We start from the raw sequence: 19,321 nt of genomic DNA, 5'->3' as shown, positions 1-19,321 counted from the left end.
ATATATATGGACAGCACCGAAACGTATTTCAACATCCGAAGGGTCAAGAAATTACTTTCAGCTTGAAAAATTCGTAGTTCCTGTCTGAATCCGCATTTGAATTTTGCGCCACATGTGGCAAAAGTATTTCACAGCGCCAGCACCACAGCTGCACGGATTTCCGCAGAGCCGCGCGAGGGTCACACTGGCAGAGTAAGCACCTCACCCCCCGCCCAATGATCAAGTGACGTGCCACCAATATAACCATTGGCCGGCCAACAGCACTCTTTCGACTGCGGAATGGGCATCAACGTCAGCAGGACGGCCGACCTGGGGTCCAACCAGTGGCTCCAGCGATTCGTAGGCCGCCAGCACATCGCCCACGATGACGAGGCCTTCTGGAACGCGCTGCTCAACTACAACATTGTGCTGCCGGAGAACAGGTGAGTGGATTGGAACAGGAGTGGAGCAACAACGTCAGCAGGGCTAATCTCGGGCTGTGGGAAATGGTGTGTATTTCAGTCAGGATCAGCTCAACCTGGACAGCCGGCTGGAAGCGTTGTGCCAGTCGTTCATCGGCAACAACCTGAAGACGGGCAACTTTGGCTCCCTGGTGACCGTGTTCCTGGAGAAGACCAGCGAGCTGCTGTCGCTGTCGGACCAGGAGAGCAACATGCACGTCTGGCAGACCTTCAACGCGCTCTTCATCATCCGCAGCCTGGTCAAGTACATCAACGAGACGGGCTCCGAGTTCCAGCTGCTGCAGCACTTTGAGGCTATGCCGAACGCGGAGCTGCTGCAGGCGGCCTTGGAGCAGCAGCAACAGACGCCGGCGGAGAGCGCTACCATTGCCATGGAGGCTACCGAACAGTCGGCGGCGGCTGCGGTCCCGGTGATTGTAGACGGATCCAAGTTTGAGACCTTCATCGATGCCCTGGTGAACCTAATCGTCGTGATTCCCGTCAAGGAATTCACCTACCACCTGCACCTAGAGGCCGTCAACATGCTGATCACCCTGCTGTCAGTGCATCTGTTTGCACAGCAGCCCACGGACAAGTCCATCGTGTTCCGGACCGTCTTCAAGTGTCAGCACGCCAATGTGCTAATGTCGGCACTGCTGCACTTTGTGTCGCGCATGGTGGAGGTGCCGCACACCATGTTTGGGTCCAGCTCAGCGGGATCCTTCGTCTTTGGCATCGCAGAGTCGCTGCTTTCCATCTTCACGTTCCGTAAGCAGCCAGACGTACTGAAAGCGGGCCAAGCAGCCGGCGGTGGAGAGCTCTCGCAGCGATTCCGTACCCACTACCCACTGGCCAACCAGAGCCTGCTGCTGATCCTCATACTGACTAACCACTGCACGGCGCAGGATAACGCCTATCGGACTAGCCTATTCAGTTGCGCCGACTCAAAGGATTCACCAAAACAGGGAGCTGTCTCCTTCCAAATCGACTTCTCGGCGGTATATGAGACATTGTGTACCATCGTTACCATCGACCAGGCCACGCTGCTGCTCTATCTGCTGCTCCATCGCAACGAGCGCTTCTATCGGTTCGTCATGCAGCAACAGGACTTGGAGCAGTTGGTGATCCCCATCCTCCAGACACTGTACAACGCCCCCGATAGCAACTCACATCACATTTACATGTCCTTGATCGTGCTGCTGATCCTGAGTGAAGACGAGGGCTTCAACAAGAACGTGCACACCATAGTAGGTCAACTGTGCGTGCTAATAGTTGCATTACTAATTCTTTCTCATCCCATTAGATGCTGAAAAACATCACATGGTATACGGAACGCACAATATCGGAGATATCGCTGGGCGGCATCCTCATCCTGATCGTCATCCGCACCATACAGTACAACATGCTGAAGATGCGCGACAAGTACTTGCACACCAATTGCCTGGCGGCGCTGGCCAACATGTCCGGCCACTTCCGCGCTCTGCACCCTTACGTGGCTCAGCGACTGGTCTCGCTGTTCGAAACGCTAGCTCGGAAGCATACGCGCCTGGATGCGCAGCTCAAGGAGCCGGCCGATAGCGCAGTGTTTGTGAACGTCTCGACGACCCCGGAAGACATGCTGCAAGATCTGAGCGTGCTGGAGGAGGTGTTGCGCATGGTACTGGAAATCCTTAACTCCTGCCTCACGAACCAGTTGGTCTACTGTCCCAACTTGGTGTACACTCTTTTGTACAAGCGCAGCGTCTTCGAGGGCTTCCGCAGTCACCACGCCTTCCAGGATGTCATCCAGAATATAGACATGGTATGCTCACTAGTTCCGATCCGATTATACGATTTGCCTCATGCTTTCTTCGTTTTCAGGTTGTCGGTTTCTTCTCCTCGCGTCTGCAGCGTGTCCAGGAGCAGCGAGGCGAGCTTGGGGTCAACGAAGTGCTCGAGGTTATATCTAAAGGTGCCAGTCAGTGGTCCAGCGATCGACTGAGAGTAAGTAATCCACTCGATGAGTTACTCAAATCGTAGGCTCACTTATTCCGTTTGTGTTTACCTTGCAGAAGTTCCCGGATCTTAAGTTTAAGTACGTCGAGGAGGACGCTCCCGAGGAGTTCTTCATTCCATATGTGTGGACGTTGGTCTGCAAGTACGGCTGCGTGCACTTCAGTTCGGAGAGCATCAAGAGCGTGACCACGGACATAGCCTGCTAATATTTACTGCTCCATCCCTTCCTCTCACGCACACACCCGGCTCCGCTTTGGTTTCCACCATGTTTCGATGCTTCTCCGTTTGCCTTCTGTGCGGGATTACCCGATCTTTAAGCCATATACCACGCCCTACCTTTTGATCCAAGCCAAAATGTCGAAATGCAATATCAAAAACAAACAAAGCAAGCGAAATGTTGCGCTAATCAAGAGGCATGCGCATCTCGAACGTTGACGATAAGAGGAGACAAAGCAAACGACAGAACTAACGATAATACCTAGACCTAGCTACGCTAATACTAATGTGTATGTTAACAAGCAATCCGGTCGGAAATTGTTGTTCAAGTTAAAACATAGCAACCTTGCAACATGATCATATTTTGCTAAGCCGACTGCAAAGAGCATGTTTAGAGGGAAGTTAAGCTCCGTACGCCTACAGATCCATGTTCTAATCAATGGGAAGCAGCAAATCCAATAAAAAGTATATATACATATTAAAGAATCGGAATATATATGCAAAATATATTTACATTTTAGTCTATGATAATTATATATTGTATTGTATTTAGCAATTGAAAAAGTCGATAAATTATATATTAACTAAAGTTCAGGCTCTTGGGCTTTTTCTTCTGTCTTTGCCAGTGTTTTGTGTTATCTGCGGAAAGCCTAAATTTATTTGGGTTGGGTTTTATCAAAACATAAATGTGATTAGATCGAATTGATGACGAATTGCATCGGAACGTGGCAGTGCTTTATGTTAAAAGTAGTTTGGATTTATCATGAAAAACTGCAGTTCACTTTCTTGGAAAGAATTCATTTTTGAGATGAATTGGGTTAATCATATTTCTTCAAGATTCATTAAGTTGGTACTATTTCGCCAAAGAAACAACGCCAAACGGAAGCTTCAAATGAAGTTTCCTTTATTACGTATACGCCGGGTAAACAATGCTTAAGCACCTCGCCTCCAGTTTATCGGTCCCACTACGCATACGGGCTTCGCTGTTTGCACTTCATTGTGCATATTTGCACTATCGGCTGCAATAACAACGATGATGGGCTGCCTGCCTTGTTTATTGTTTATTACTACTGCTACGTTTTTTTCCCACCACCAGCTTCACCGGCTAAATATGTGGCTAAAAAGCCGCGGGAAAAACGGCGAGCCGACTTTTACTCTGCCTGCTTACGTTGGGGTTCGATGACTTGGACGACTGGGCGGCAAAGGGGGCGGGACTTGGAGGATGGGGGCTCAATCCGCTGAAGGTTTTGTTGTGGTCTCGTCGCTGCTGCTGCACTTTTGTCAGCTCTGCGTACGTGCCTTAAATAAGCAAGTACACAAATAACAACGAACAGCTTAGTATTGCGATAAAAATTGCATTTGTTTTATCGCCGCCGAAAGGCGGAAAATTTGTTATTGTGAGCTTTTCATGGCGTGCTGCATTTTAATTCACTTTAGCCCACAACGAACGGCGAAAATTTTTCAAATTTCTTTAGTTCCCCCTCCCGCATTTTGCCATTAAGTTTTCCATGCTGGCTGCCTCTTTGTGCAACTGTTGTTGGATATTCAGGCTAAAAAGGTTTATTGACTTCGGGCCGCGTTTTGTTAGCCATTTGTATTGTGCTGCCAATTTCCCAATTGATAGAATTTGCCAGAAGCTTAGCCGAGATCGCAACCCTCCGCCTGCCATTGCGAAAAGCGAACATCGAAAAGTGGCAAAGAAAACTCGAAAAGCGTTGCGCATGCGCACACTTGATTGGCGCTCCACCCCCCACTCCCCGCGCCAATTGCGGTTTGTTGGGCAAATTTCAGCGCAAATTAGTTAAACCAACTTAATAAGTAATAACAATGATTGGATTTGGAGCGATACAGTTGTTAAAGGTCAGAAATGAGCAACTTATGCACACTCTTAACTGGAAACATTCTTCAAAATGGCCGCCAATTTAGTAAGCCTATTTTAAAATTGGAAAAGCTTAAAATATTCTTTGAGTTGAAGAAGTATTAGGATTTCATGAATGCGTAAATGCATATAATTGCGTTATTATACATATGTAATATATGTAGTTCTTATAGGTTATAACAAATGTAAAAGTAACGGTTGTACTCCATTCATAGCTTAACAACCTAAAAATAGCTTTCTATTTCAAATTTGTTTGCCATTCCATTGAATTTTTAAAATTTTATTTGCATATATGATTATTTCATTGCCATAACGTGGTGTTATTATTGACTAATGTTTGTCTTAATTCAAAAACAATTAAAACGTTTTACGTTTCCTATATATTTTAACAAAATTATGATGTTAAACTTATTAATAGAGTATATGTATTAGATATATAGTATTTTAGTTACGGCTTAAGAAAAACACCATTCCCATTGTAACATATTTCTTGGGAACGGCAAATGGGCATAAGCTAACCGCCAATGGCTATTTCTTCGATGGACCACTGTCCAGGCCACTGCTCTGGAGGAGGGGATCGACCACTCCAATGGAGCTGTAGCTGAAGCTGGAGCGGCAGGCGGTCCAATTGTCGCCTTTGGGGATGGATGATGTTGCAACGTAGCGGCTGGGCCCGCATTTTCGCATTTTGTTTTGGCAAGCGGCTTCAGGTCGTTGATCCACCGATTTGCTGTTCGCCAACGAGCCCATTTGCTATTTATACCGACGGCTGCAGGCCCGCACAATAATCTTGGAAATTTGCCCAGTCCCAGTTCCAGTTGCAGATCGCAGATCCCAGGTCGAGACTCGGAGCGAGTCCAAGTCGGACGTTGGCCAAATTGGAGATCTTGTGGTCTTTCTCTGACTGTTTTGGCTGGCCGACTGGCCTGTTGCCAATCGACTTAGCATAAGTTCGCACCTCTCCGCTGTTTATGTTTACCTGCTTTGACTTTGGCTCGGATTTGGTATTGGAATCGGTTTCGCACCGGTTTGTTTGCTTGCTCTGCCAGATCCGCCGAATTCCGAGTGACTCCGCCGCCGCATCCGTGCGTATTTCAGCCGCTGACGCACTGGTTTGCCTAGACCCAACTACATACGTGTACGTGGTCCACTCATCCGTCCGCGCCGTGCCATGCCTGACCTTTGCAGCTGCCGATCTTGTTTGCTATGGTTATGTCCGTCTACATCTGGCCGATCGATTGAGTGATCGATGCCCATCGCATGAATGGGCCAGTTTCACATTGGGTGCTTTGGACCATTTCCAAGTGAAATCTACATATGAAAGTTACTCGCCTCCGGCAATTGCGCCCAGCGATATCTCGCACTTTTGAGGCCGTTGGTAATTGATTGTTTTCGCGACTCTTGGCTCGCTTGGCCGAAACAGCAATTCAACAATATGCTTATAATGTTTATAAATATTCAAAAAAATAAACCAGTTGTCTATCGCTGAATGGAATTTTGCTGGCTACAATCGATTGGAAGTCAACAAACAAACATTCGTAGTTGCTAGAATTGTCTAGAAATTTGGATAGAAAGCCTTGTTGTGTTTTTATCGAGAATAATTGCTATTTAAGGACTAGAAAATACACCACATATAATAATAATTGCTAGTTAGAACTAAAATCCCATGCAGCACAATCCTCACAAGCATAGCATACTTAAGTATTAACTTTTTGAGCATATCCCAGATTCTAGCAAATATTGGTGAGCTTCAGACGATCAGGAGACCTCTCCCACATTAGTAAACACCACATCGAGTTGGTCGTTATAAAAAATTCTTTATTCCATACAAGTATTTTATCACAATAACTTAAGCTCTAGCTGGGTGGCGAGTGCTGGACGGACACACCCAGGAAAGTATAAAGTAGATGGATTCAATGACAGAAACTACATAAATATTAGGTAGAAGATGGGACGGTTAGTCGCATGGATTGTGATGTTTGTGCGTGAGTTTGGGTGTGGAGAATGCTGCCTTTGGTTCGCTGGATTGCAGAGCTCGAGGGGAAGCAGCCGCCTTTGGCAACACATCGGTCGCGGTGGACCGATCGCTATCCGGATCGGGATGCGGATACGGAAGCGTAGAGACCTACATGCCCTCGCAGGTGGACATGCAGTCCTTGTAGCTGGCGAAGTTGTTCTCGTTGCCGTCGCAGCCGCCGAACTTGAACTCCACGCACTTCTTCTGCTCCGGATCGTAGCGCCAACGCGGGATCAGGGCGCGGCAGACGCCTTTGCGCGCCGGCATGAGGCAGAACTGCTCAGGATGGGTGTTGCGCCCGGTGTTGGCCACATCGTCCAGCGAGATGGCGTCGAAGAAGTCGCTCACGTCGTCGTAGAGGTCCATGGGAAACGCCTCGCTCAAGCTGATCCCCGCCAGCAGGAGCAGCACCACTGCCACTCCGACGCACTCTTTCAGTTGTCCGCGCATTTTGTGTACTTGATTTAGATTCGTATTTAATTCACTTGATCACTTGGCGATTGTCTTCACGCAACTGTTGGCGCTGCAGTCCAGCTTTTGGATTTATATGGTGCCACCTCGTAGTCCGAAGCGGGCGAAGGGAAGCGGATACTAGGCAATACTCCCATCTAAGAGCCAGCGGAGCTTTTCGTTCGACTCCAACGCTCTTTGGTTACTCTTTCGAAGAGTCCGCTTTTAACTAGGTTGTGCCAAACGATTTCTAACTATGTTTAAAACAAATTTTTGTACTGAAAGTCCAAGTGTAGATATAACTTCTTTAATTCACTACTGATGTGAGCATAATAATCGCAAAGCATACAACCATCTTATGGTATAAATATACAAAGTTTTGTTTTTTTATGGGTTTCATTAATAATAATAATAATAATAATTTGTGTTAATAATTGCTGTTTTGTTATATTATGGCAAACCAACTTGTTTGATTGCCTGTGTGGAGTAGTCAAATCAATATCTATACTCTTGACCCTGTTACTTAAAACTATAAATTTTAAGCCCTTGGGTTTTATTGAAATAGTTCGTATTTTTCAAATTAGAAATATAAAATGTTTATTTCGTTTTGAAATAGAAAATGAATACTTTTATGGTAAGTTTTTATTATCAGTTATGGCTATTTTAAAAGTTACGCCAATTGTAATACTGTCGATATCGATGCTTGGTGTGATCGGCAATCATATCGGGCATTTACCATTCCTAATTTGTGGTAATTGGTGAAATCTGGCGCGACTTTGTTTAAATCGTAAATTATAACTAAAATTGAGTTGGGTATGGCACGCGAATCAATTCTAACCTGGATGCGAAGTCTGGGCGAGAAGGGGCGCTTTGATGAGCTGGAACTGCTCATTCAAAACACTCCAATAGAAAAGGTTGGGCCCATAAGGCGGAAGACAATATAAATCTTAATTGATAAACATTGCTTGATAGTTAAAGGAAACCCTTAAATCCACAATGACACGCAGTGAGGGCATAACATATTGGAACTACCTTCTCCGTGGCTTCAATCCGGACAGCAAGGATGCGCTGGCCAAGCGATTCGAATGCGTGCGCAGCTTCATGGACGGACTGAGCAGCACGGAACTGAGCTACAAACAGACTTTCGATCTGATCACGCGCCTGTCCCAGGACCTGGTCACCTTTCCGTCCGAGCAGCTGGCCTGGATCGTGGAGCACTGCATGGACGGGATACGCCAAGGAGACGCCAAGTGCGTCGGCTGGAAGGATTTGCTGCCGGACGCGCTGTCGCTGCTTTTGTCCAGACCGCGGTTTCTTCTGAACGGCATATCCATAGATGGAACAGAGTTTAGGGACACCACCGTAAGGAGCATAGCCACTATGCAATGGCCAGCCTCAATCCTCACGCCAATTGCCGACATGTTCAAGTGGGTGACTATCTTAAATTAATCACAATTTAACCACACAACTCTGGCGTTCTCCTTAGGACCATGAATCTTAGCAGTGGCGAAATTGTGACAGTACTCAACAAATTCTCTGGCGCCCTGCAGGAGCTGTCGCCCATGGAACTCCCAGCACTGTGCTTCCAGCTCTTTTCGATGTGCAGCACTGCTTCCCAGTTGATCATTCCGTTGCTGGCCCTGGAGAAGTATTTCCATCGCAACTACTACAAACGGCTCTTCTCAGACATGTGTAGCAACTCTACGAATCTGGATAGCATTGGTAAGTCTGAACTATACAGAAGACTATGTTCCTAGAAATTGACAGCATCTCATTCTTAGACTTGTTCTCGGATAAGGAACTAAGGGAGGCCGAAGAGACTATACTGCATCACTTGAACTACTGTACCATGTACAAACTTACTGAGAAACATTTGGCCATAATGCTGAGAGTAAGCTGGACTCAAATCAATCGACCGTTCAGCAACTTAACTAACCACTTTTCAGAACTTCCTGCACATGCCCGACGTGATCCTTACTCCGTTTATGCTCAGCGCCATCATCTCGATGACCAGCATTAATCGCGACCCAGAGTCCGCCAGAATATCTCATTCCATTTTGCTACCTTTTCTGCGCAATGTGATCAAAAACAACGAAGAAGAGCGTACGTTAGCCGACTACTCCGTGTGGTATCGGGATACATTGCAACGCAAGCAAGTCGATTTGCAGCAGGTCTTCATGGTGCTCATTGATCAAAACAAAGACGGCAAGGATGTGATAACTCCTGGGCTGGTTCATCTCGTATTTTACTTGCTGAAATCGCAATCGCCCAAGATGCACGCATTGGCCATCACATTTCTGACCAAGTTCATTCGCAAAAGATTCATTTTTGGACAAGGCATCATTAAGCTTATATCAGAGTGGATGATAGTATACCAGGATCAAAATCAGTTCTCGGGTAGGTGGAGAAAATGTTCTTAATAATTTTATGCAACAAGAATACATATTTGCAGAATGTCTCACACTTCTAAGTGTGGCTGATACGTATACGGTCTCCGAGTGCATTAAACCAATTCAATCTGTTTTGGAGCACATGCAATGGGCAAGTCAGACCAATGGCATAATTGTTCTTTATCTAAAGGCTTTGTAAATATTTCAGCTGTCTGGTGAGCAGTCCATGCGCATGATGAACTTTATTCTACCTTTGCTAAAGATTTCCAATCGCGTCCGTGATGCGCTAATTGATGTACTTTGCAAAGCAATGAGCTCAAGGTGAGTCTTATTACCAGTTTGTAGTACTTTATTCACTCCTTATTCTGCACTATATATTTCAGCGGTATTCAAAAACGGCGAATGGCGATCTATGGGTTCTGCATGATCCTCAAACAACTGAACAACAGCAATGCTGTGCGCCAGACCTCAAGTGCCACCAGCTTCTGCACTCAACACAGCATCTCTGGCTACTCCATAATGACCCAGAACACACTGGGGAGTCGTAGTAATCCTCAAAGAAACTTCGACATGCTCACGTTGGAAATTATTGGAATGTTGCGAAATTGTTTGCAGCAACAATTCGATATACGATGCTCCCTGTATGAGAGTAAGTCAAACGAAATCAAATAATACAACTTCTAACAATGCCTTTCATATAGATCTTCAGAGAGCAGTGGAGCTGAATGCTAAACTAGTGCCCCATGTGCTGCAAGTCATTGACTGGCACTTTCGCAGCTTCTTCGACACCCCATCTGCAGAGGATGCTGGTGACGATATAGACACAGTATTCCGCATTCGCTACGATCAATTGGTTAGCTCTAGCGACGATCAACACATGGAGATTCAGCTCAAAGACAACCTGGGCAAGTTGATTCAGTTTGTGGCCAACTGCTTGGCTGTTTTCGATCGAGCTCCATCGGGCTACGATACTCGTGAGATAATTCGGCTCATGAGTTTCTGTGTGGACCGTATGGTGGCAAACAGATTGCCCCTGGAAGAGATAGTAAGCACGATTACTACCTTTAAATTTCAATAAATAAACTAATGCCAACTGATTTCAGACGCCGCCAGCCACACATCTAAAATGCGCCCTTGTTCTGCAGCAACTGAATATCATTGAAGGAATCATTTGCCACTTATTGCTCAAATCCAAGCCACAAAACAATGCTGTTTGTCAAATATTGCCTCTTTTTAATCAGCATTGCAAGCTTGTGGAGAGTCTTAAAGCATTATCCGATGCATCCAAGAAAGCCTATAAACATTTGAAGCAAACGGCCAAGAATAATAGCACATCAACGTGCAATTTGACCATGAACGGCGTCCCGGTAAAGACCATGTGTACACAGCCTGATAATATTTGGGACTTGGCCATATTGGAAATGCTGCTGCATCTCCTGCTTGAGTTAGTAACCTTGACGTTATTCCCTTCTTACTTCTTAAAACTGTTTTCAATTTTCAATTTAGTGACGTCGTAGCCTTTGCTGCTCCAGAAAAAACCGTTCTCTTGCGCTCCAATGAGCCCCTCGTCCGGTATGTTTTATCCGTAACGGCCAGCAGAGTGGAGTCTATACGCCTGGAGCCCGATTATAAGCAGTTGGCCTACAGTAAGCGCACCTTTAAGCAATTGACGGACATTACAAAGGTCATTTACGAGCGCTGCATTCAACGCTTGCCGCAGCTGTGGAAAAATTTCGACATGCAGAGCGCCGCCCTAGCCACTCAGTGTTTTTCGGAATGCCTAAAAACAGCTCATGAAACGTACTCAAAGAAGTTCGAAGATTTTGTCAAGTCATTTGGTAAGTCAAGTCATGTAAAGCACATGAGGGATAATCTAAACTATGGTAAAACTTTCAGATATGGCATCTATAAAGGGAAGCAGAAACAAGGAAGTGGTTTACACAGTTCAGGATGTTTTAGACGACTTTATGACGGAGTACGGCACTGATGATTCGATTTGTAAAAATGAGTTCGTCTCCAAATTGCCTGTTTACCTCTTGGAGTCGCTTGAAATTCTTTTGGATCACATTGACTACCAGGATCGTGCTGCTACCGAATCGTACACTTGGCTGCTAAATTTTTGCAGCAAAAACGAGATTCTCAATTGTGAACTGGGTCTGGTGCACAGAATGCTATTCGTTCAGCGGCAAAAGACGCACTTGGGTCCCTTCTTCGACAGTGTTGCCAGGCAATTGGGTCACGTACTGGGCGTACAAAATGAAGACGCGCCCTCAGATTCTGTGGAGCTAAGTCTGAAGTCCATAAGTACAGTGACCGTCGAGAGTTGCCTACAGCATCTGTATGCTGCCGTACAAAAGCAGCTAAACGATGTGGACTACTTTGTGACCAAAGCCAATAATCTAAACTACAAATGCCAAGTGGTTCCTGAAATTGACCAGATATATTGGCGGGGCAACCTGGATTCCATGGATCGTTCCATTTGCACACAAATAATCCATATATCTCGCACTTTGCTGGTGCTTACAAACGTTTGCATTCCTCTTGGTTCTTTGATGGACGGTCTTATGAAGTTGTTGATTCAGCACTACACTTGTTTGAAAAGCCTGACCAAGCACTACATATCGAGCTACACATCAGATACGTCCATGGAGAACATTCGAAGCACCAAGTGAGTCCATCTAGTCGAAATTTAATGGATATCTAATCTGCATTTTATTCTCCAACAGATTTGAACTTCTGCTACGTGGAGTTGGCAAGCAACTTCCTGCAAATATTTACGAGCTCATCACGTATATAGAAGCTAATACCCTGGATGAGGAAGCGCAGCAGCATACAAAAAAGCGAAAGGTTCAAGCAGAACGTGCTAAAGTTCTGAGGGAGACACGGTTAATTCCCAAGGTTATAATGGTTATCGAGGACTTTAACAAGCACATTATTTTACTGTCCAAAAAGACCAAAAGCAAGAATAGGCTTACGGACTACCTTCATTTGGGAACCATGCGCGACTTCGATATCAAGTCGACAGATTTGAAGGCAGCTATAGAGCGTAGTATCTCGGATGGCCGCAACATTTCCACCGAAGACAGTAATGCTGACGATCAGGAGGATGAGGATGAAAATGAGAATGTAGAGGAAGACGATGACGCTCAGTCCACCACGTACCCAGAGGACTTGGAGGAGCAGGAAGATGAAAGCTTAGTCGTAGATAAGAAGGAAGAAAGGCGCAGAAGACGTGCACCTAGCAGTGAAGAAGAGGATCCACAACCCAAACGAAAAAGGGGCCGCAAAGCTGCAGAGCAGCTGGAAGCTGAAGATGAAGAGGAAGAGGAAGTCGAGGAAGTGCAGCCTGAAACAACTTCAAAATTAAGGCGAAACAAAAAAGTGGAGCCGAAAACCAAAAGAAGTGTGGCTAAAGCCACCAAAAAACCCGAGGACCAGCCATCCCACGAGAGTCGTACTACGAAAAGGTCAAAAGGCCAAGCGGAAAAGCAAGCAGCGGAGCCAGCCGAAGAAGATCTTTGCGTTCCCGAAGTGCCCGCTGAGAAGAAGAAACCACAACCTGGTCGTAGACTGGGAATACCTCGTACTGTGAGGAAATGATGTTTGGTTAAATAGAAGTATAGGCTTTTTATTGGCAAATATTTATGTATTTAAATAATGCCAGTCAATTCTTATTAAAAAACTGTTGCGATTAGCGCAATTTTCACATGTTCAAAAAGAAAAATTGTTTAATGTTTTTGTGAATATTGTTAATTTAATATCATTGGAATTTCAGCTACCTAATCTCGGTAAATTAACAGGGTGATCCCATTATTTGTTAGTACTGCAAATAAAAAATATTTATAAGTATATTTATAAGCGAAACTTGATGAATTAAACAATGTACTCACTTGCAGCGTAAGCCCATGTCCAGAAACAATAACACTCCCGTCACTGCCCACTGAAACAGTTCGTCCATCCGGACGCTTCCACACCGACACACTATCATCCCAAATTCCTGCTTGATCGTCACGAGCCACGAAGTTTTCTCCCTGGACGCGGCCATCGTGGATGCTGCGGCTGTCCCTTTCAACTATTAATCCGACGTCTACCATTCGACCAGGTCGCTCCACTCCTCCGTCTCCCACATCCACAGTGCGACCAGGTCGCTCCACACGAAACTGTGGATTGCGAAGTGCAGCAGGCGGAACAGTGGAGTAGGCGGGCTGTCCATCAGTTAGGCCAGGTCCTCTAACCGTATGTGTTCCTTAAAATAGAATCCATAATAAGATGTATGCGCTGCCTCGAACCATAAGTGTTAGCCACCTGGTCCTCCAGCGTGCTTTTTGTGCACATAGGTGTTCCCCTGCTCATCCGTATAGACGTGTTCCGCTGGCGACGATGCGTGCTGGAACTGACCACCTACTCCTGGCACCTTGTACACGCCATCGTTCTGCCCCCGAATGTAGACTTGATTGCCGGGTGTTCCGAAAACGTGTGGCCCATTATGTCCGTCGTATGTCCGCTGGGGATCGGCAGCTGTGGGAGCAATGAAACGCCGGTTAGTCGCCGGTTGGGCGAGACCATGGTGCAGGGGTTGCTCACCGACGCACAAAACAGTGCAAACGATCGGCACGAGTAGTCCAAACAAATGCATTGTCATCTGTGTTGTTCCCTGAGTGAATGCTGAGCTCTAACTAACTGGCTTGACTTGCTCGTCGTGGTATTTATAAGTAGTAGCTCAGTAGTCCAAAATCAGGTATTCATCAAATTAGCGACAGCATCTCAAAAATTCCGAAACGCCGCTGGTGATAAGGGAGTGCGAATGGGAATTTCAGAGGAATTGAATCGATTGACCTGCACTCGTACCCGATCACTGAACGCTTCTGTTGCGCACTTTTGCCTACCAGCCCGATTGTGCATTTGATAAGCAACTTAGATTCGCAACAACAACGACCAATAAAGCATCACTGATAAGATATACAACTTTTATGCTTTGATTTGATTTTGTTATAAAGATAGACAAATACAACATGAAATACCAGGAGCTTCGTAGCAAATAGCAACGCATTGAAACATAATAAAATTGGGAAATGCCGGGATTTTTTCAGATCGGTGTAGCGTTTGTACTGACGATTGCGTTGATTATGAGTTTCGTCGAATTGACATCGGATTTGGCTACGAATCAGTCCTCTGGAACCTTCCACTGCAGCTGCTTTCCGCGCTCGTAAAGATTCTTGAGAGCGTTGGCAAACTTCTTCTCCTCCTGCAGCTTCAAATAGTGCTTGTAGAGCAGCAGAGTGGTCCGTGCATCTTCGATGGAATCGTGCGTCTCGGACTGAATCTTAGTACCTTTGGCATTAAGAAAACCCAATCAGATACAATTCCAAATCGAAGACAAACCATATACGAACCCAAAAAATGCCAGGCTAGAAACCTCAGGGAAACCATGCGATGATGTGGCATGTGGAATAGGTGCACCGTGTCTATTATCTGCTCCGACGGTACGTAGATGTTTATGACCCTGCAATCACATGAAAGTTTAGTGGTCTGTAGGTTCCCTATAAAGCAGGGCATCCCACCTAAAGTCGTTCTTCAGACCATGTCCGACAAATATTACTCCCACGTCAACGAGGTATTTCAATTTCTGGTATGAGTACTTCAAGGCAGTCAGTCGCTTTTTGCTGAAGTTGGCGTCCAAGTCGCCAGGCTTGATTCCCGAGAACTGAGTTAGGTAGTCCACGACCTTCTCCTGGGTGGATATGTAATCGTCCATGAATGGAACTCCTTCAGCCGCGCCTTGTCTGTAAATCATTCATACCCGTGCTTAGCGAGATGAATATTTTTAAGTTTCTGTTAAAGAATTACCCTCGTATACATGAAATCCGGGCCACACTCATGTGGCATGGTTTGATGGTCGCCGTTTTGCCATCCGGGCGAATCTCATTTTCCTCCGGATTAAGGGTAACGAACTCGGCATCCATTGCGACCAGATCACCCGACTGCGGCATTTCATCCGATTGCAGCGGTTTCAGCGTTGCGTCTGCACTTAAGTTGCCTAGCATAGGACTCACAATTTCCTGGAAAGATTAAGATTCAGATTAGCATTTAGCAGATTCAATACAATATTAAACTATTAACCTCTAGAAAAGGGTTGGATAGATTTGTTGGCGAGACGCTGCTGCTCTCTGATGGAATGGTTTCTTCGCTTTCCGTGACGGTCGAGCTGGTAGTACTAGCAGACTCAGAGTCATCCTCTACGTGCCTATAGAAGAGTATGCAAGGAACTTTCCAATCCAATGTGAACCATACCGATTCTTGTGGCGAAACGGGCGATATGCTGTTGACCAATGTGAGCAATATTAGTCGAGGGCCATTTACAATACAAATCAAACTTACCTGAAATCATTAAAAATATACCATTGACTCGGGGGGTCATCTGCGGATTCAGCCAGCTTCATGGTGTGGTATGGCCGCTGCACATTTATCAACGATACCAAGTTCTTTTGGGTGCCATCATCGACTTGGCACACCACGGCATGTAGCGCGTACATCCGATTGTTGTCCAAGCCCTTTGCTGGTGGCTTTTCCGCTTCCTCCTCCTGTTCCGATTTGCCACTGCTTGCGTCTGATGGAGTCTGCACCTGGACCTCACCTTGGTCATTGATGCCCATAGTAAATGTGAGGGGAAACCAAGACTTTTGGCGTCCATTAGGAGAACTGTTGACGGCATTCGGTTGGCTTGTGTGCGATGGAGATTTGCTGCATAGTAGATACAATAGTATGCATAAGACTACTGATTCAGTTCCCATTCGTCGTAACTCACCGATCCGGATGCATGAAATGGCAGTCACTTCGGGAACAGTTAGCTCCATATCGACACGGCTTGCTTGTGCTTAGGGAAGCGGCCGCATCAACAGTCGTCTTTTCGCTGCAGCGATTGAGCTGGCGCTTCAGGAAGGTAATGTCTTTTTCGTTGTTGAGGCCACAGTTAATGGACAGAATTTGCGGAAGCGAAGTCACCTGGAATTCAGATGCATTACAAATGTAACTTCCTGTTTGGTTTACTATAAAGTTGGCTACCGACCTTCACGCTCTGATTGGTTGGCGAAAACTTCTTACATCTCTCGCAGAAGGCCTGAATACTCTTCTCGGAGCTGAGAGATCGCTTCAAAATGGTGCCAAAATTGAAATACTGATCGCTATCTTTGATGTTGGTGGGGTACGACATATTGCAGGCAAGTAGAATGCTTTCCTTCATTTTCTCTTCTTGGCATTTGATGCATCGGTTTATACAAATTTGCTTGGTCCCAAAGATCTTACTGATGTCAGTTTCTGCGTTAATCTTACTGCGTTCCCGATCGTCCTCCTTGGTGTTCTCATCTGTTCATATACGTACATATGAGTGTTAGTTTAAACATTAATTTAACTACTCACCACTTATGGAATCGTAAAGATCCGAGGAGCCACTTGTTTCCGAAGATGCCGCGTTTTCCGCTGCAAAATAAATAGAAGCTTCACTTATTTGTAAAAGAAAATCTCGGCTGTGGTTACCGTTCGTTGATGTTTGCACAGATCCGCTGTAGGTGGATGCGTTCTTGCTGGAATCGAATATTTCGTAATGCATTTGATGCAAAATGAATCGGTTCCAGTTCTGGGAGTGTGCATAAATTAAATAACTGCTTAGGAAACAATGGTATTACTTGCCTGTATCAGCGATATTAGATTGACATTCGATGAGCGGTCGGTGAGAATCAATCCCAGTGCCGAGGCCTCTGGCACAGTGCGGAACGATCGCAGGAAATTGCTGGCCTGGCAAGGTGAAGAAGCTGAAAGGAGCACACTTAAATACTTAAACTAAGGCTAGTTAAGTTACACAAGCAAACTAACCGGTACTCTTATCCAGCATGTTGAAGAGGAACCCCAGTTCGCAGGACAGGCAAAACTCCTTGATGCACGAGTGTTCCAGCAGCTTCACACGAAGCGCATCGGTGAAATACAATATCTGTAGCATAGCATTGCAGTAGGAGTTCGGTAGCGTTGCCTCCAGACCCGCGAAGCATGTCTGATTATGCTGGTCGAAGTCAAAGTCCTGGGTGCCCAGCTTCGTGTACTTAAGCTCGACTTTGCGATAACGCCGTGGAATGATTTTCACACCGTTCTCCGCCTTGGTCGCCGCAGTAGTTCCATTTCCGTTCGAGCTGCACACGCCGCCCTGCTCAATAACGTACGGAATTTGATTACGGCGGGCGGTGCGCGGGTTTGGCGAGTATCCAATCGGTCCCTGCATTTTCATGTTGCTCAGCACTTCGGGATCAATGGTCTTGGGCCTGTGGTAGCGGTAGCGCAGCAGTTCCTCCGGCCAATCTGAGAACCATTGTGTGCCCGTCGTCAAGTGCGGCAGCATGACCGACGATAGCGGAAAGTTGGTGTCCGTAATGGAGACCATCGGCAGCTGTGGCACCACGTCCGCAAACTCTGTGCTTCGCGAGTAGAGATTGAACTGCGGCTGAGGCGTTTGAACAGCGGCAATCATGTTGATGTGGCCCGACTGGTCGCCAAATGCCATGGCCTGTGAAGAGGAGCTGATGTCGAAGCTGAGGCACTGGCTGCCGTTGGTGTTGATCTGGTACATGGATACTCGCGGCTCGCTGAGCTCCACAGTGTCCACCAGCTGAACCTGGCCGTAGCTGGACACGACGGCTAGTCGGGATGTCAGCGATGGCAGGAACTTAAGCATCAGTGGATCAATCATCACTTGAATGGGCGCGATCAGGCGCAGCATGCGCAGATCGTAGACCATCAGGAAGCGGTCGATGGCCAGGTTATTTTGCCTTCCGCTGTAGCCGCAAGAGATTAGCAGATTTCCCTGGACACTGAAGTCCGAGAGGATGTTAGTGTGCGTCTTGATTGTGTGCTGAACACTTAGGCTGTTGAGGTCGCGCAACGTCACCGTTCCCAGCTGGTCGCCGGCAAACAAATAACGTGAATTCTTGCGCAGCACCGTGCATCCGCCGGCACCCACATGCTCTATGCGGGTTTCCTTGAGCGTGCGCAGGTCGAAGTCGATGAGCTCGTCCTGCAGTCCGGCCATGACCAGACGGTGCGGAGATAGCTGCAGCATGCTCACCATCTCCTTCATGTTGTTCGATCTGCAAGAAATAGAAACCTCACTTTCGGGGAATCATTGTGCCAGCGTTTGGCTTACTTGAAGGTAAACTTGGGCAGACCCCTACGGATCTGATGGCGCAGCGAGGTCTGCGTGAGCGCCAGCACTCCGGAGTCCAGGGTGGAGATGTCGCGCACAATGTCGGTGGCGTGGACCTGAAAGGATGTGTACTTCTGCATGGAGTTGGTGTAGTACGATGTGACGTGGCCCTGTGGAAAGGATCAAAGATTTTAGGATTAGTACGCCTGGCAGGCGGGACGAGGAACTCACGCCCTGGTTGCCCATCCACAGCAGCTCTTCGTAGTCGTCGAACGCCACGCTGGAAACGCCGAAGTGCTCTCCGCCGTCGGCGAGCACGGGCACAAGCTCCACATATTCCGGATCGGTGGTGCCGATGTTGAATCCATTGAAGCTGGGCGAGAAGTGACCGTTTCCCGGCGCGGATCCCGCGTCATAAACACCTTTTCAAAAAGTAAACAGAAAACAAAGGAGAAAGCTTTAGCTGGTTTGCGTGTGTGTGTGGGTGAGCATTGGCCCCGAAGCGACCCCTTGACCCACTTAGTATGTCTTCGGAGGCCCCGATGGGGTCGGTGCCGCAATACACGTAATCCATCTGCCGCACGCCGATGCCCACGCGACTGTTTATTGTTTATTTTTTAACAAATTTCGCTCAAAACTGCCAGCCGTTTTTGCGTTGCACCGATTAGAGTGACCCTGGCAGGGCTGCGGTAAAAATACTCTCGTCTCTGCGCCAACGAACTACCTGTCCAACGCTGCGCGACACCA

General features: G+C 46.8%; 5 protein-coding genes across 6 annotated transcripts; 2 read left to right on the top strand and 3 right to left on the bottom strand.

Moving 5' to 3' along the window:
• Positions 1-180: 180 nt before the first annotated feature.
• LOC117137022 (dymeclin) lies at positions 181-3,182 on the top strand. The gene is made up of 5 exons (XM_033298219.1): positions 181-422; positions 502-1,687; positions 1,744-2,241; positions 2,301-2,423; positions 2,492-3,182. Exons 1-5 carry the CDS (start codon positions 280-282, stop codon positions 2,639-2,641), a joined length of 2,100 nt encoding a protein of 699 aa, XP_033154110.1. The 5' UTR covers positions 181-279; the 3' UTR covers positions 2,642-3,182.
• Positions 3,183-6,327: 3,145 nt separating this feature from the next.
• LOC117136779 (kunitz-type serine protease inhibitor nigrescinin-2) lies at positions 6,328-7,074 on the bottom strand. The gene has a single exon (XM_033297829.1). The coding sequence runs from the start codon at positions 6,995-6,997 to the stop codon at positions 6,656-6,658; it is 342 nt and encodes a 113-aa protein (XP_033153720.1). The 5' UTR covers positions 6,998-7,074; the 3' UTR covers positions 6,328-6,655.
• Positions 7,075-7,774: 700 nt separating this feature from the next.
• Positions 7,775-13,016, top strand: LOC117138199 (Fanconi anemia group I protein). Its single transcript, XM_033300127.1, has 13 exons — positions 7,775-7,911; positions 7,970-8,424; positions 8,484-8,719; positions 8,779-8,888; positions 8,944-9,394; positions 9,450-9,538; positions 9,596-9,708; positions 9,771-10,036; positions 10,089-10,432; positions 10,491-10,831; positions 10,894-11,225; positions 11,284-12,055; positions 12,114-13,016. The coding sequence occupies exons 1-13, from the start codon at positions 7,813-7,815 to the stop codon at positions 12,985-12,987; spliced, it is 4,482 nt and encodes a 1,493-aa protein (XP_033156018.1). The 5' UTR covers positions 7,775-7,812; the 3' UTR covers positions 12,988-13,016.
• LOC117138203 (immune-induced peptides) lies at positions 13,010-14,241 on the bottom strand. Its single transcript, XM_033300133.1, has 4 exons — positions 13,972-14,241; positions 13,693-13,905; positions 13,278-13,633; positions 13,010-13,210 (listed from the first exon to the last, which is right to left on the bottom strand). Exons 1-4 carry the CDS (start codon positions 14,027-14,029, stop codon positions 13,205-13,207), a joined length of 633 nt encoding a protein of 210 aa, XP_033156024.1. The 5' UTR covers positions 14,030-14,241; the 3' UTR covers positions 13,010-13,204.
• Positions 14,242-14,340: 99 nt separating this feature from the next.
• LOC117138200 (PAN2-PAN3 deadenylation complex catalytic subunit PAN2) lies at positions 14,341-19,264 on the bottom strand. 2 transcript variants are annotated; one of them, XM_033300129.1, is made up of 15 exons: positions 19,094-19,264; positions 18,806-18,996; positions 18,575-18,744; positions 17,257-18,518; positions 17,074-17,195; positions 16,921-17,020; positions 16,807-16,863; positions 16,454-16,749; positions 16,193-16,389; positions 15,766-16,128; positions 15,508-15,706; positions 15,235-15,446; positions 14,949-15,170; positions 14,781-14,890; positions 14,341-14,718 (listed from the first exon to the last, which is right to left on the bottom strand). In XM_033300129.1, exons 1-15 carry the CDS (start codon positions 19,146-19,148, stop codon positions 14,552-14,554), a joined length of 3,723 nt encoding a protein of 1,240 aa, XP_033156020.1. In that variant the 5' UTR covers positions 19,149-19,264; the 3' UTR covers positions 14,341-14,551. The 2 variants fall into 2 exon arrangements, with proteins under 2 accessions (XP_033156020.1, XP_033156019.1); XM_033300128.1 differs by having other exon boundaries at positions 16,804-16,863; positions 19,094-19,263.
• Between the last annotated feature and the right edge of the window lie 57 nt (positions 19,265-19,321).

The sequence above is a fragment of the Drosophila mauritiana genome, chromosome 2R (assembly GCF_004382145.1).
Source record: "Drosophila mauritiana strain mau12 chromosome 2R, ASM438214v1, whole genome shotgun sequence".
Taxonomy (NCBI): Eukaryota; Metazoa; Arthropoda; class Insecta; order Diptera; family Drosophilidae; genus Drosophila; species Drosophila mauritiana.
The sequence above is the reverse complement of the archived record's forward strand: the minus strand, read 5'-3'. Positions and strand labels throughout refer to the sequence as shown.

Bases quoted from the DNA above. Each gene is read 5' to 3' on its own strand.
- LOC117138203 (XM_033300133.1), bottom strand. From the start codon at position 14,029: ATGACAATGCATTTGTTTGGACTACTCGTGCCGATCGTTTGCACTGTT. The intron at 13,906-13,971 runs GTGAGCAACCCC...TTGCTCCCACAG, and splicing joins TTGCACTGTTTTGTGCGTCG to CTGCCGATCCCCAGCGGACA. The intron at 13,634-13,692 runs GTGGCTAACACT...TTCTATTTTAAG, and splicing joins AAAGCACGCTGGAGGACCAG to GAACACATACGGTTAGAGGA.
- LOC117138200 (XM_033300128.1), bottom strand. From the start codon at position 19,148: ATGGATTACGTGTATTGCGGCACCGACCCCATCGGGGCCTCCGAAGAC. The intron at 16,390-16,453 runs GTCGGTAGCCAA...TCTGAATTCCAG, and splicing joins CAACCAATCAGAGCGTGAAG to GTGACTTCGCTTCCGCAAAT. The intron at 16,129-16,192 runs GTGAGTTACGAC...TCTACTATGCAG, and splicing joins CATTTCATGCATCCGGATCG to CAAATCTCCATCGCACACAA.
- LOC117137022 (XM_033298219.1), top strand. From the start codon at position 280: ATGGGCATCAACGTCAGCAGGACGGCCGACCTGGGGTCCAACCAGTGG. The intron at 423-501 runs GTGAGTGGATTG...TGTGTATTTCAG, and splicing joins ATTGTGCTGCCGGAGAACAG to TCAGGATCAGCTCAACCTGG. The intron at 2,242-2,300 runs GTATGCTCACTA...CTTCGTTTTCAG, and splicing joins TCATCCAGAATATAGACATG to GTTGTCGGTTTCTTCTCCTC.
- LOC117136779 (XM_033297829.1), bottom strand. From the start codon at position 6,997: ATGCGCGGACAACTGAAAGAGTGCGTCGGAGTGGCAGTGGTGCTGCTC.
- LOC117138199 (XM_033300127.1), top strand. From the start codon at position 7,813: ATGGCACGCGAATCAATTCTAACCTGGATGCGAAGTCTGGGCGAGAAG. The intron at 8,720-8,778 runs GTAAGTCTGAAC...TCTCATTCTTAG, and splicing joins TACGAATCTGGATAGCATTG to ACTTGTTCTCGGATAAGGAA. The intron at 10,037-10,088 runs GTAAGTCAAACG...CCTTTCATATAG, and splicing joins ACGATGCTCCCTGTATGAGA to ATCTTCAGAGAGCAGTGGAG.